Raw genomic sequence first — 16,515 nt, forward strand, 5'->3', positions numbered from 1 at the left:
AAACCCAAACTAAGACAGGGAGTAACTTTTAGAAGTTTCCTTTGAATTTTACTCCATGTGCCATTTCTCTTTGTTGACTTTGTGTTTTAACTTTTGGTATAATAAACTATAGTCTTGACTATGACTATACCCTGGATCCTCTGATTCCTTTTAGTCAATCAATGAGCTTGGACACAGCCTTGAGGACCCTGGAACATAACTTATTAAACAAATGTTAACTAAACATCTTTTTATAATCAGTCACCTAGCAAACAGCCATTGCTTCTGGAGCATAGTGCATTAAAATAATTTAATATGAAAACATCAGAACAGAAAAATGCTGGCAGAAAGTAAAAATGCGAGGCTACATAGGAAGTGTCAGAGCGCAGAATAAGTTAGAGTTTGCATGCAAACACTACAGCTTCCACTCTTGTGTGTGTGCAGCCTGGGATCATTCAAACCCAGGGCAGCCTGACTACTAAATATGGGACCTACCATTGAGCTATAACTTTAGCCCTCCATTTTAATTCTGATCCTACTAAATATAATAACAGCTTACAATAATTAAAGAATCAAATGTGGGGCTGGGAATGTATCTTAGCTGGTAAAATGCTTTTCTAGCATACATGAACTTCTGGTTTCCCTGGTATCATGAGCCTAGCACTCTGGAGGTAGAAACAGAAGATCAGAAGTTCAAGGTCATATTCAGCTATATATCAACAACCTGGAATATGTGAGAGCCTTTCTTTAAAATAAATAATCAGAAACCTATGGGCTATTCCAACTAATATATATTCTAGCCAGGCATGGTAGACCATGTCTCTAATCCCAGCAATAGAGAGGCTAAGGAAGGCTTATCTCAAGTTCCAGCCAAGTCTGTGTTACATAGCAAGTGCCAAGCTAGCATAGACTACACAGTAACTGTGTCTCAAAAACAAACAAACAAATCCTTAGGAGTGTATGAAATGAAAACTTGTAAACAAATAATTTATGCTGATTTTTCTAATTTCATCAGCCACATAATTAAGTCTTAACTTCTGTTATAACTCTGTGCTATGTAGAGATGCATAGCATATTATCAGCAACTGAATGAATCTAATTACTTACTATTTTATATACATTCTAAACCCCACAAGAATCTTAGAAGGCACAAAATATGGTAAATTAAAAAGCAATACACTCAATTGAAACTTCTTGATGCCTTCTAAACATATATTTAAATAAATGGACTACTGTTGCATTTGGAGTAACCATACATTGTACATTTTAAAGGAAAAACTCATTAATATGTTGGTAAAACACCTATACACATAAAATAAGTAACAGAGGGAGGATGGGTAAGGGTAGAGAGCCAGAAAATGAATGTGTATGTGGGGGGAGCAAAAGCAGCAGCAGCAGCAGCAGCAGCAGCATGGTGCTGGGGATTGGAACATGGTTTGCCCTTACTGAAACTAAATTTTGACCCCCAAGAGATGGTTAGATTGTTAAGGAGGATAAATAAACCAGAATAATGGTGCACAACTATAAAGCTCAGGAGACTAAGGCAGGAAAATCATGAGTTTGAGGCCAGGAAAACCCTATCACAAACAAAAGAGGGGGTCTTCTTGTGAGGATGAGAATTCCTTATGTTTTGTTTCTTTCTTGAGTGCCCATTTGTCCTCTTATTTTCTACAAGGTGAACAGCACACTACATACACCCAAACATGGGATCCTCAGCTTCTAGAATTGAGCCTCAATAGAACTTTTCCTTTATAGACTATACAATCAGTTGGACTAAGATGAATATGGTATATTCTTAAATGAAGATCATGTAAATCTAAAAAACAAAATTGTATTTTACCATCTATTCTAGAGAATGCTTCTGATAAAATATGTATATATATAAGCTACAAAATATAAACTAAATCAATATATAAGTAACTTATACTTTCTTCCACACAAACATTAAAAAACAAAAGCCCTAGGCTAGCAGTCAAAACTTGTCTTTTGGAACTCACAACCTTTTCTGTCTGCTTTCAAGGACACAATTACTGCCTTCTACACCTTACCCCAGTGCTTTCCAAGCCCTTCCCATTAGGGCATCTATTAAAAAGTGAAGATATTTCAGAAAGCACATCAGAAACAAATGGAAGCAGGTAGACATCTCCAGAAGCAATCCAGCTACACATACCACTTGCACTTCTTGGTGATAAAAGAAATGTTGGCCATCTTCTAAAATTAATTAATTTTGTACTCCTTGAGACTTTCACACCTGCATCAAATCTACCCCGACTGCCTCCCTTCAATTCCTCCCCACCACTCCAACCCTCACGTTACTCATTTACAGCACTGAACAAGCCTTTCTCTTTTCAGCCATAACAGAAAGAAGAAATTCAGCAAGAATACATCAATGCAATTATTTCCAGGAAGAGAGATATATTGAGAGACTACAGAGCTATAAGTAGGAAGGGGGAAAAAGAGAGCACAGTAGGAGATAGCAGAAGCTTTTCAATGCTTTTTTAACTCTATAATCACAGCTTTTGCTGCTTTAATGAAAATACTCTTTTAATTCTATTTGGAAGATGAATGCTGATAAAGCTGCTTTAATGGATGGAGTGGCCAAAGAGAAGAAGAAAGAGGGAAATTTTGTAGTTTAAATCTCATGACTCCCCTGATTTGGAGAATCCAGGGTTTGTGGTTAGGCTGCCACCTGTCTATTCCACAGAGGTACTGAAAAGAGAAGCGTTTATAGAGGAATCACTACGTTAGTCAGCTGCAGACCTTCGCTCTATCAAGCTTATCTGATCACAAGATCATTCCGCTGTCACCCACACTGCTATCCTCCTCACAGACGCTTAACTGTTGGGCTCTATAACTTCCCAATGCCAAATATTTAGAGCCATTGACAAGTGTGATATTTGAAATAGTCTAATATTTAGTCCCAGCTTTAAAGCTCCTAAACACAAAGTCAGCTCATACGGAGAACATAGAAAGGCTAAGCACTACCTCTGCAGCATATATGAGAGGAGAAAAACTGAAACCACTGGACAGTAAACTCTAAGACTTTTACTTAGAGAGAGAAAACCAGCAAAATAAACAGCACATGTTATAGTGGGAAACCAAAGCAGGTAACTATAGATTATGAAGAATTTGAAAGGAAAAGGACTAAATGATTAAAATGTAATCTAAAGTACACAATTCATTACCTGAAATGCTTCCAGTTTTCCTATATAGCTAAGTGGAAATCCTAGGGAGGCCATGAGATTAGAAATATTCTGGCCTAAATTACAGTTCTACCATTCATTTATAAAACTAAATTTACCAACTACATTGCAATGTCACTTAAGAACTGCTAGCTACACCCAGAATCAGAATAATTGAGGGCAGATTTATACATTCAAGTAAACAACTAGTTTTCTTTCTTCAAAAACCAGACAGAACAAAATGACTTGCCCACAATTAAACACTACTTGGACATTTGTTGCAATTCTGTTTCCTCTTTCATTCTGGGCTCTTAATAACCTAAGAAAAAACATTCCTTTGCATAAACTCATTAAGCTAAGAAAAGACAGAAAAAGCACTATCAACCTAATATGTTCTATTTCAAGATTCTACAATAAAAGTAACACCCATCACACTCACTTTCTTCTAGCTTCATAGAACCTGAAGGGGTGTTTCCTGTTTCATCCACATTTCCTTCTCCACCTCCTCTAGATCTTGAATTCCAGACTTTGATGACTTCCACATCATTGTCACTACCACTTCCACTTGAGCTACTATCCTTTTTCCCTTTTTTACCCTTTGTTTTCTTCTTTCTAAAAAAAGAAAAAGAAAGAAAATTCCTTGTTAGGAAAGCATTTTAAGGCTATAAAGCCAATCCCCAGAAGACAACTCACAAGTACAGGTTTTTGAATATACCAGCATAGGTAATAAAAGTACTCAATTTACTTTGCATACTCATCTGAGCTTAAGCTCATGGAGGTTTCATCAGAATCTGAAGCTATAAATTCATCCATACTATCTTCATCAAAATAACCCTAGACAAAAAAGACATACGTTTTAGTAGCCCATTTCAACATATATTGGAAATTTAAACATTTCATTTCATGTAAATTAACTGATATAAATAAATAAGGACTAAGGAACTATTGACCACTCACTCAAAGAAACAATGGCTATTTAACAGGATTATAGAACAGGAGATCCTGTATGGGAAGATGGAAAAGAAAAGTAGAAACATGAAGAAACCCAAAGTCTGTTGTACTGTAGCAAAGTTATTTTCTTGGTTCAGATAAATTACTATGGTTATACGAGATATTAACATTAGGAGAAACTGAATTGAAAGTAAAAAGGAACTCCTTAAGCCATTTTTCTAATCCTTCAATAAACACAAACTTGTTTCAAACTTAAAAAAAAAGAATTAAGACAAGGTCTCAGCCAAAGCTGGCTTCCCAATGCTGAATCTATCTGCCTCAGCCTTCCATGTGCTGAGATTACAAATGTGTGTCACCATACCCAGCAAGAGATCGATTGTTTTTGTGGAGATAGGTAGGGTCTCTTGTACTATGGACTGGCTATAAACTCCCGATATAGCCAAGGATGACTCTGAAATTCAGATCCTTCTACTTCCACTCTCAAGTGCTGGGATTATAGATGCATCTGGTTTCTGTGTTACTAGAGATTGAACCCAGGGTATCATGCATGCTAAACACTCTACCTATTGAGCTACATTCCCAGCCCAATTTTCACATTTTTTTCCAGTGAAAAAGGGCCCTGTGCTTACTAGACTAGCATTCAGTTAGTGAGATATGCCTCTACCCCTCCAAAAAAGTTCAAAGGGTTCAATACAAGAACATTTAGGACTGGGGATATAGTCTCCTTGGGTTCAAATCCGAACACATAAATATTTAATGATTGATCCTCTAAGTATAATAAATTCAAGACAACAGAAATAAGCTAGGCATGGTAGCCACAAGTTGGAGGCTAACATTTAGTTTCAGGTTATCCAGGGATATAGAATAAGACCCCTTCTAAATGACAACAAAAAGACATATAAATAAACTAAAAAGAAGCTGAATTAATGAAAGTGTTGGGGAATATTACTTTAAGGTATGTTACTTTTCTTTATGTTGCATTTGTTTACCTCTGTGAAGCTGTGTTACTATGCCTGTCTACAACACCTGATGGTCTAATAAAGAACTGAATGGCCAATAGCAAGACATGAGAAAGGATAGGCAGAGCTGGCAGGCAGAGAGAATAAATGGAAGTAGAAATCTGGGAGGAAAAGAAGAAAGATCAAGAGAAGGAGAGGAGGAGGAGGACATCAGGGGCCAGCCACCCAGCTATATAGCCACAGAGTGTATATATGATGAATAATGAAAGGTATACAGAAATAGAGAAAGATAAAAGCCCAAAGGCAAAAGGTAGGTGGGAATAAATAAATTTAAGAAAAGCTGGCAAGAAACAAGCCAATCTAAGGCTGGGCATTCAAACTTAAGAATAAGCCTTAATGTGTATATTTATTTAGGAGTTGGGTGACAAGCCCCTCAAAAAAGAAAAAAAACAACAACAAAATGGAAAGTTGCTTTGGGTATAGAGAATATGAAAAATAACATTTAAACAATTTGAGGTACTTAATTTACCTTATTTTCTTTGCTAATGTAGTCCAGCTGCAAACACCAAGGATGAGTCCAGATTCTACTTAGCATCTGAAAATCCTGAAAGAGCTTTGCACCTGCCTTTCCTCTTCCACCTTCAGTGCTATTGCCTACGCCTGACAAAGAAACCACAGTTGAAGACACAAGAATTCTCCATTTCCACCCTGGTGATTCCGTACTAGATTATCCACAACACACACCCTTTTCTAAGTGTGAAAAGGCTTATAAAATCTTATTTCATACTATTAATATTTTGAAACACATTAAGTAAATAAGATTGCAGGAGAAACCCTCTACAGAAATGATTAGAATATTAAAGAAGAAATATGTGGTAAGGAAATATCTATGATTTGGGGTTTGTTTTTTTTTGTTTTGTTTTGTTTTATTTTCTTTTGGAGACAGAACCTCATGTAGTACAAGAGGACTTCAAACTCCTGATCCTCTTGCTTCCACCACCAAGCTCTGAGAATACAGGTATGCACTACTGGACTCAGCAATATTTGCAATTCTGAAAAGTAAACATGGGTAGTTTAAATGTAACTGGCCCCCAAAAGTTCACAGGGAATGGCATTCTTGGGAGGTGTGGTTTTGGTGGAGTAGGTGTGGCCTTAGAGGAAGTATGTCACTGTGGAGGCAGGTTTTGAGGTCTCATACATGCTCAAGCCACATCCAGTATGTCACTTTACTTCCTGGATCAAGATGTAGCTTCTTCTCCACTCTCAGCTCCTTCTCCAGCACCATGTCTGCCTGCATGCCACCATGTCCCACCATGATGATAATGGACTGAACCTCTCAAACTGTAAGCCACCCAATTAAATGTTTTCCTTTATAAGAGTTGCCGTGGTCATGATGTCTCTTCACAGCAATAGAAACCCTAACTAAGACAGAAGTGATAAAATACAGCAAGTAAAATATCTAAATTTTTGAAATAATGACGACTATAAATATCAGTAACAATAGTAGGTAAAATAATTTCTGATTTTAGTCACAACAGTCATAATTACTAATACAAACTATAATCTGTTACCGATCCCATGAGGGGGCACACTGTAATTTTAATTAAAGGTCACTAAAAATACAGACTTCTCTCTTAGATTTTTGAAATCTCCTAAATTGTATCCATGGTCCCTTTATCTATTACAGATAGATAAAGCCTTGCTCCATCCAGACAGACCTCCAGCAATTCTTTCCAACTATGATGACTAAAACTGCTACTTTAAAAAATTATGCTTTTGATATACAAAATATAAATAAGAGAAGGGGAGGATAATATGCTAGGCAAAGACAGATAAATAATAGTGATCTTATTACTATAGGAAGAAGAACCAAAAGACCTGAAATACATAGAAATACGGAATAACTGCCAGAAGCAAGGGAGTGGAGAAAATGAAGAGATGGAGGGCAACAGGTACAAAATTTCAGTCACACATGATAAATACTATACAGACATGATAGGGTTAATAATATACTGTAACTCACTAAGAGTGCATTTTAAGCATTTTTACCATACACAAAATATATGAGAAAAGAATAAGCATACTTGATCAGCTATATTAATTTTTTTTGCTATGTAGATGTACACATTAAAACATACTGAACAACTTAAATACATACAAAAATATTCTGTGTCATTTTATCCTTTAAACTTACTGAGGCTTGTCTTCATCTCTATATAGTCTATCTTGGTCACTGTTGCACATGCACTTGAATGGATGTTCGGTGGATGCTGGACAGCATTCAATAAGGGTGCCTTAAGTCTAGTTCATAATGTTGTTCAAGTCATTTAAGTCCACTGATGATCTGCCTAGCTGTTCTAGCCATCACTAAAAGCATTTTGTGTTCCTTAGCTATTATTGGCCAAAGAAGAAAAAAATGAAGGCCATTAAAAATGGGAAAACTTGAGGCCAGTGAGAAGCTGGGAAAGGCACCAACATATTACGACAGCCTAAATTTGATCCCCAGGACCCACATATGGTAGGAGAGAACTGAGCTTTACAGGCTGTGGTCTAACCTCTACATGAGTGCCATGGTCCGAATGTGTACACATACACATAAAAAATAAATGAATGTAATAAAAAGAATCAAAAGTCAGATGTGGTAGTGCACACCTTTAGTCACAGCACCCAGGAAGCAGAAGAAAGTAGATATCTACGAGTGTGAGGCCAATCTGGTCTACATGTAGGTTTCAGGCTAGCAAGAGAATCTGAAAACAGAATTGAAAAAGAATGCGGTAGCACAAACCTATGATCTTAGGATTTGATATGTAGAGGCAAGAGGACCATAAATTTGAAGACAGTCCTGGCTACATAGAACATTTGAGGCCGGCTTGGGTGGTGGTAGACTATTAGCACTTGGGAAGTAGAGGCTGGCTCATCTCTGGTCTACAGAGCTAGTTCTAGCACAGCCAGAGCTGTTACAGAGAAACACTGTCTTGAAAAAAAAAAAGGAAACACTTTATAGGAGCTAGTTCTACACTTAGTTTATCTCAAAATGTGTACTAATAAAATAATGCCCTTTTAACATAAAAATCAGATTTTATAGCCTCTAATATTTATTAAGAGTTACTTAGTGGGAATCAAGACAATTTTTATTATAATAAACACTTAGGGTGCCCTAAAAACCCAAGACATCACACACTTAATATGAAGTGCCCAAGAGAATTCCATATAATCAACAATAACTGAAAAGAATATCTGATATTAAATTATCTCATCAATGCAGGTCTATAAAATTGAAGAAAGTGGCTTACTTTTCATGTGTAAACATGTTTTACATCAGTTGAAATGGAAACCTGTAGTCCCATCATTTTCTAATTGGCTTCACTATTGAGGCATTACACACAGCATTGCCGAATTGTCCTCTAAAGGAGCTGTGCTAAATACTGTGATGTGCTTACTTTGATATGTGATGAAAGGAAAAGACTACAGATACTACAGAGATCTTGTTCACATCACCCTACAGTTCAACACAAACTGTGTGTAATTTAAGAGTTTAAAAAGCCCCTAGTATAAACTCTACTAGAATGAGATCACAGAAGAATAAAATCTTCAGACTGTTAACTTAAGAAAAAAGACAAATTCTTGAGGAAAACTAACCCTTAGTCTAAACCTCTAAGTCAAAGGAAATATCAGGAACTATGGTCAAAAGGGGCTTCAGGACACAGGGCAACAAGAAAGTATGCCTAAAATCCATCAGAAATGTGAAAGAAAGATGAAAGAATTATTGGGGCTTAGAAACTGGAATGATCAAATAAGCTAAAGCAAATACAGTACAGAGGAAATCATAAAGAATAAACAACAGAGTAACTGAATATAACTTTTGAAAATAAGTCACTGCATTTTTCTTTCAAAAACTTATTAAAATAGGGAAGTATGATGCATGCCTTTACTTCCAGTACTCAAAGAGCAGAAAGGAGAGGATCAGGAGTTCAAGGTCATCCTGAGATATGCAGCAATAAAATATATATATATATAAAATGAAATTTACAAATTGAAAGTAAAAAATCCAGTGACTTTTACACTAGTCACAGATATGTGCAACTATTGTCACAATTCAGAGACTTTTGGTTGCTGGAGCCTTGGTTGTTATTCTTTTTGCAGTGTTGGGTATTGATCCTTCTTCCTGTCTTTTCCTCTCCCCTTGCCTACTCCCCCAACCTGGTCTCATGATGTAGCTAGCTATCCCAGAATTCACTATGTAGACCAGGCTGGGCTTGAACTCACAAAGACATGCCTGCTACCATTCTCAGCTAAGCATCTCTCTTAAAAACGTCCATGGGTCTCAAGTATCTCAGGGAGCCTCCAAATTCCTATGAATCAGAGAACGGCCTTGAGCTCCTGATCCTGCTGCTGCCACCTCCTAAACACAGGGATTACAGGTACTGACACCAAGTCTGGTTTCTTTTTTTTTTTTTTTTTAAACAATAACTGAATGCAGGTGGGCGGGAGGGCAACTTTTCATCTATATTTACTATTCCTGTATGTACTCCAGTTGGGGCCGATAAGGAAAAACCTAACTCCAAACCAGAGATTAGATTTTGTTATGTAAAGCAGCATAACATCACATACACTGGGTAGGACACATAGATGATAAAACAATACCTTTGCATTCTAGTATTTGTTATTTATTTATTTATTTATTTATTTATTTATTTATTTATTTATTTATTTATTTATTTATTTATGGTTTTTTGAGACAGGGTTTCTCTGTGTAGCTTTGTGCCTTTCCTGGATCTCGCTTTGGAGACCAAGCTGGCCTCGAACTCACAGAGATCCGCCTGCCTCTGCCTCCAGAGTGCTGGGATTAAAGGCGTGCGCCACCACCGCCTGGCTGCATTCTAGGGATACTGAGAAGAATGAACTAACAGTACTTCATTCAACATTTAAGGCATTTCTCTGGGTTTTTTAATTATAACATGGAGAGCATTATATGCTTTGCCTTGTATTTTGCCTTCAAACTTTGTGATCTTGGTAACTAATACACAATTCCATAGATTTAATTTATATACCTTTCAATACAAATGTAGTTGAATATTTTAAAAACTACTCTGAAATTTTTTGTTTTCTTTTACAGATTTATGACACATGCATAATTCTTCTGAACTAGCAGGGTATTTGTTTCTTTGTTTGTTGTTGTTTTGTTTTGTTTTTCAAGACAGGGCTTCTCCGTGTAGCCTTGGCTGTCCTGGAATTAATTCACTCTATACACCAGGCTGGCCTCAAACTCAAGATTCTGGTGCGTCTGCCTCCGAAGTCCTGGGACTAACAGCGTGCGCCACCACACCTGCCTGAACTACTAGCTCTTAACAAATGAAAGGCTTTACTCACATATTCACAGAGACTTGTGGGGATTGTCTTGTATATTTGTGGGGGAGCTGGAAATCAAGCTGAAGTTCCCATGTACGCAAGGCAAGGGTACTTCCACTAAACATTTACTGCTTTAAGTTTATCCCTTGAACTTAGCTTGATAGTAATTTTAATTATAAATATTTCAATTTTAAGCATACTTATTTCATTCAAATGTAAAACTAAAATGAAACACCAAATAAAAATTTAAAAAATGGCAAAATTACTAAGACCATATTCTTCAGAAAAGAGCACATGCATAGAGAAGATGAAAACAACTGAGTGTCTTTGTTACCTGTTAAGTGATCTAAGTAGTACTGATAGAGCTTGCACTGAATAGCAGTCATTCTCACAGCTAGTACATATTCATGTTTTGGAGGCAAGAACTTTGTTAATGCTGTATAATCTTTCCTCTGCAATTAACAAGACAGAGAACGCAAATCAGTTATCTAAACATTTAAAATTTGCTTGAAGAGCTATCATATGTTAGAATTGACAGACATACAGACAATATTTTCTTAAAGATATTTACCCTCTTGAATCATAACAGGAACCACACATGATTATACTCAATGTATTTCATGACTAGATAATATGATACAGTGGTTAAAAAAAGATACTGCAACATGTTCATCGAATTTTAAATTGAAGTGGTTACATGTGATCACTTAACAAAATTCAAGTTTTCAAGATGATTTTCTCTGTATTTAAAAAAAAAAATTTACAAGCCAGTGACAGCAGTGCAGGCCTTTAATCCCAGCACTCAGGGCCAGGCAGATCTCCTTGAGTTCAAGGCCAGCCTGGTCTACAGAGCAAGATCCAGGACAGGCACCAAAACAAAACAACACAGAGTAACCCGTCTCAAAAAAAAAACTAAAAACAAAAACAAACAAACAAACAAACAAAAAAAGTACAAGTAGGGGAAGTCATGTGGTAAGTAATACTATCAAAAATAACTTGCTTTTCACATAAATCATAGGAATCAAAAGTGTCACATAGGCACAGTGGTGGTGGCACACACCTTTAATTCCAGCACTCAGGAGACAGAGGCAGGTGGATATTTGAGTTCGAGGCCAGCCTGGTTTACAAAGTGAGTTCCAGGACAACCAAGGCTGTTACACAGAGAAACCTCGTCTCAAAAAAAAAAAAAAGTGTCACGTAGCCAAGCGTTGAGGCACATGCCTGTGATCCTAACACTTGAGATGCTGAGGCAGTAGGATCAAGGGTTCAAAGCCAGCCTAGGTTACATAAAGAAAACCCATCTCAAAGCAGGAAAAAGAAAAAAAGGGAACAAACACACACACACACACACACCCCAAATTCTAAGGCAATCTGAGTTGTATGCCAAACAGTAACACATAACTTCTGAAGCAATGTTTACCCCTCTGAGAAAATAAGCCATGTACAAAAAACACTAATGAAATCATTTTACTATAGGGACAGAAAAAAATACTAATAATTGCTAAATACAAATAACTACTTAAAAAAAAAACAAAAAAAACCCTTATTACTTGGGTAGTAATAGCAATAAAGTACTGCTGGGGGATGGTGGGGGCATGCCTTTAATCCCAGCACTCGGGAGGCAGAAGCAGGTGGATCTGTGAGTTCGCCACCAGCCTGGTCTATAGAGCAAGTTCAAGGACAGGCACCAAAACGACACAGAGAACCCTGTCTCCAAAAGCCAAAAAAACAAAAACAAAAACAAAAAACAAAAAAAAGTACTTAATAGTACACGCAGCCAACCTGATCAACCATGACTGTCTTCTATGATAGCATTATAGCCATCTAAAAGATAGCCTATGTCACTGTGGAACATCTATGTAGCTACCCTTCGTGTTTAGTGTCCTAAGAGAGAATGTACATCTTGAAATCTCTGAATTGATAGCTAGATATTTACCTATCTATAAACATAGATTCACCAACAGTTTCATTTAAATAACACTATTAACCTGTTCAGTATATACCTGAAAGTAATAAAACTGGTGTGTGCATGAGTACGTGCATGTGTTTGTGAATGGATGTATAAATGAAGTGTGACTGATGTGTGTGTCACAGCATATATGTGGAGCCCAGAGGACAACTCTGTGGAGCAGATTTTCTCTTTCCACCTTTACATGAATTCCAGGGATTAAACTGTAAGGTGGCTGCCAAGCTTGTGCAGTAAGCCCTTTCACCCACGAAGCCATCTTGCCAGCCCCTAAAATAGTATATTAAGGATTACTTTAAAATCAGCTCCACTCTGAATTCATACTAGCCTCTACTACAGCTATTTCAAATAGTGAGGTTCTGAACACCATGTCATGGCACATGTAAGAATTTCTTAATCATAACAGTTGTGTTTCTTCAGAAATCCCTTTTCTTAGGGCAATGAATTTAAACATGAACATAGCAAAATATGAGGCAAGAGCATTAATCAACTGTGATCTTGAACTGTGAAACATTACAAATGTGAATGACTGGAGGATTTTTAAATCAGTGCAAAGAGATAGAATTATAAAACTAAAAAAGAAAAAGAAACAAAAGTAGCTCAAGCTTAAATTCAGAAAATGATTTGGGATTGCAACATCATTATTACGGAACATATCTGTACCTGAACACATCCGGCTAACATCTCATAGAGAATATGAGCACGTTTTTTCATCACTCTCACGTCTACCATGGTAGAATCTGCACACTGACCATTTTGGATAGGATTTATAAATCTATTCCTGAACTCCTTGATGGATCCAAGCAAATTTTCCTTGATAAAGTTAACCATGCAATGATCTAAGAGACAAGACATTAATTCATTAATAACATTAATGATAGAAAGACCCAGAAAAACTCCCCAATATATTGCTCATGCAAAAAGCTCATCTCATAAAAGGAAGAGAAATGGGAGGCAGGAGGGGAGGGGAAAAAGTCTCGTTTAGGAAAAAAAAACTGGTTCTAAGTGTGCTCTAGAACTAGATAAATCATATGAGAAACTTTCATAAATCCATAAATCCTAGCCCTATTTTTTCTAAAAAGTGGTTAATTCTAAATTACTATTCTTGACATGCAAAAAAAAAGCCAACAAGTGTATATAACCCCAATGATGATTTCATGGTCATTGAGCGCATCTTATAAAGAAAATATACCCAGCACTCGGGAGGCAGAGGCAGGCGGATCTCTGTGAGTTCGAGGCCAGCCTTGTCTACAGAGTGAGTTCCAGGACAGGCTCCAAAGCTACACAGAGAAACCCTGTCTTGAAAAACAAAACAAAACAAAGAAAGAAAGAAAGAAAATATAAATACCAAATAAAAATAATAAAAGTAGATAATAAGCTATTGTGGATAAATTATGCAGCTAATTCAGTTTTTGATTCAGCCACATGAGCCTTTAAAGGTGCCATCAATTGCCCTATATTAAATAGCATCACAATGTCAAATAGCATTTCTATAAAAAAGAGAATAGAAGAACAATGGGGGGGAAATGAACAAACAAATCAAAAGCCTGACGAAATGGACAATGTGGAACTCTTTAATGGCAATTGCAATTTGCTAAGGAACCTCTTGTTCCATCATATGAAAATGAAGGAAATTCACAAGGCAGCTCTCTGTTTATTTCAGTTCTGCCTTCAGCCTGAGCAAATGCTACTCTGACACAGATTTGGTAGACTTCCCCTTTTCTAATCTACATCTTCCAAAAATGTTCACAATTGGCCTTTCTTTTTATATTTTTTGCAAGGGGAGACAATGTCTCACTGTGTAGTATTGGCTAGTCTTGAACTCACGAAGATAAACCTCCTCAGTGACAGAATCAGAGGTGTATACTACCACACCCAGCCTCTGTTTGTTTCCTTACTAGTACTTCCTTATAAGACACATTGAATAACCACATGCATATGGTGTATATATGAAAGCAATTGTTGAAGAATTCTCATACTTTTGAAGTATTTGAATTGTCTTAGTTAGATCTGAACAAGGACATCAGCACATGTCTTGACAGTGGTTTGCTACTCTTATTTATACAGCATTTCACTCTCCAAGCATGTTGTTCCTTTACGGAAGAATCAACTACAGATCATAGTTAGGGACTACAACAAACAGAAGAAAGGAAAATGGCAAAGTTGCAAAATCATAAGAGTCAATAGCGGCATTCTACAGCATGACAGAGATTAACTCACACTCAATTAGGTTATTCTGAAGTGGCGTTCCTGTTAAAATAATCCTCCTCCTCGATCGTATAGAGTTCATAGCTTTGGAAACAGCAGATGCTTCATTTTTTAGAATATGGCCTTCATCGCAAACAACAAAATCAGGACCTATAAAAATATACACGAAACAATGCTTAATTCAAACACAAAGAAATTAAAAAAGGTTGTTCATGGAAGTATCTATGGTTAATCATTTTACACTGCTGATCTTGAAAGGTAAAGCAAAATCATTACAAGCACAATCATATTTTATGTGCCATTATGCATGGTTGAAAGGGCACTAATTCATATTAATCAAACCCCCACAGCCAAGTATTAAAGAACTACTATAAATAGTATTTAAGGTCTAGAAACCTTGAAGAATAAAGCTTAAAGATTGTACCAACAGAGCCAGGTGGTGGCGGCATATACCTTTAATCCCAGCACTCACTCAGGAAGCAGATGCAGGATGATCTCTGTGAGTTCAAGGCCAGCCTGGTCTACAGAGTGAGTTCCAGGACAGCCAAGGCCGCACAGAGAAACACTGCCTCCCCCTCCCCCAAAAAACAACAACAACAACAACAACAAAAAATAACCAAACAAACAAAAAGAGAAATATTAGTGAAGATTACCTCCAACAGATTTGAGTATTCATAAAAGAAATACCTTTTGCAGGATACCTTTTTTCTGGCCTCCACAAGCAACAGGCATAAACCTGGTGCACAAAAACATGTGCAGGCAACCCACACACATAAATAAGAATAACTATTTTAAAAAGGAAATAATATAACTACTCACAAAAAGCCACACATCATTTGCAGCATATTTCAAATAACTAAACACTAATTGCTGGGACCATTTTAATTAACAAAGTTAAGCAGGATGTTAAACTGGTATGGACAGGGAGAGAAAATGCCTTCTAACAAAAGATCATATTATTTAAAAGTGACTCTCAAAACATATGTTATAGGCTTACTATTCATTCATGCATGCATGGTCTACATTCTAATTTCTAGGAACTGATCTGAAATATATACTTGTACAAGTGCTCAAAATACAGACAAAAAAAGAATGTTTCTGCACCGCTTGGGGGGGGGGGGAATTAGAAACAATCTGAAAGCTATCAAGGAGGTCTACCAAAGAGTGAGTTCACCTGTGGCTTAATGTAGTAACTTAGCGCATCTCTAAGTTCAGACCTCAAAAGACATGCCAAATATACTATTTAACAGTTCAACAGAAATGTCCCTCACTTAACAAGCTAATTTCTGATAAACCCATCCTAAGTTGAAAATTCACTTAATAAACCTAACCTACTAAATTCTTTATAAACCTACTGAATATAATAGCTTAACAACAAAAGTTATTGTATAACATTGGTTGCTTACTCTTGCAACATGAATGAATGAAAGTTACACACTGCACTTTTTAGAGGACTTCTTTTTCTGAGTCAGAATCTCCTACATACCAGGCTGGCTTGGAATCCACTACGGACAAAAGAATAATTTTGATTTCTAGTCCTCCAACTTCTACCTCCCAAGTGCTGGGACTGCAGGTGAGTGCCAATGGACCCAATGTTAAAGCTTGTACTTGAAGGCAATATCCTGCTGAGCATCACCAGCTCAGAAACATTAAAATTCTAAATTTGAAGTATAGTTCCTACCAAATACATATAGCCTTCATAGAATCATAAAGCCAAAAAGAAAATCTGAAAGTGAACCAAACAGAATCCATCATAAGTCTATAGCTGTTTATATTATGAAATGTATTTGCATTTAAATAACTACCTCAAGTGCATCAGAGGACATCTACACAAATACTTCACTGCTTAGATGCTATGCGCGCGTGCGCGCACATACACACACCACACCACACACACACACACACACACACACACACACAG

At 36.7% G+C, this 16,515-nt stretch overlaps 1 protein-coding gene across 4 annotated transcripts in view; it reads right to left on the reverse strand.

Annotated features, from left to right (window-relative positions):
* The window catches only part of Atrx (ATRX chromatin remodeler), a 178,033-nt gene that overhangs the window by 40,097 nt on the left and 121,421 nt on the right, over positions 1-16,515 (reverse strand). For all 4 annotated transcript variants that reach the window (XM_059251435.1, XM_059251433.1, XM_059251432.1 and 1 more), the window contains 6 exons: positions 14,607-14,744; positions 13,050-13,225; positions 10,755-10,872; positions 5,601-5,731; positions 3,907-3,995; positions 3,601-3,773 (listed from right to left, as the gene is read on the reverse strand). In XM_059251435.1, coding sequence (XP_059107418.1) covers positions 3,601-3,773; positions 3,907-3,995; positions 5,601-5,731; positions 10,755-10,872; positions 13,050-13,225; positions 14,607-14,744 — 825 coding nt within the window. The remainder of the gene's footprint in view (positions 1-3,600; positions 3,774-3,906; positions 3,996-5,600; positions 5,732-10,754; positions 10,873-13,049; positions 13,226-14,606; positions 14,745-16,515) is intronic.

This window comes from Peromyscus eremicus, chromosome X, assembly GCF_949786415.1.
Source record: "Peromyscus eremicus chromosome X, PerEre_H2_v1, whole genome shotgun sequence".
Taxonomy (NCBI): Eukaryota; Metazoa; Chordata; class Mammalia; order Rodentia; family Cricetidae; genus Peromyscus; species Peromyscus eremicus.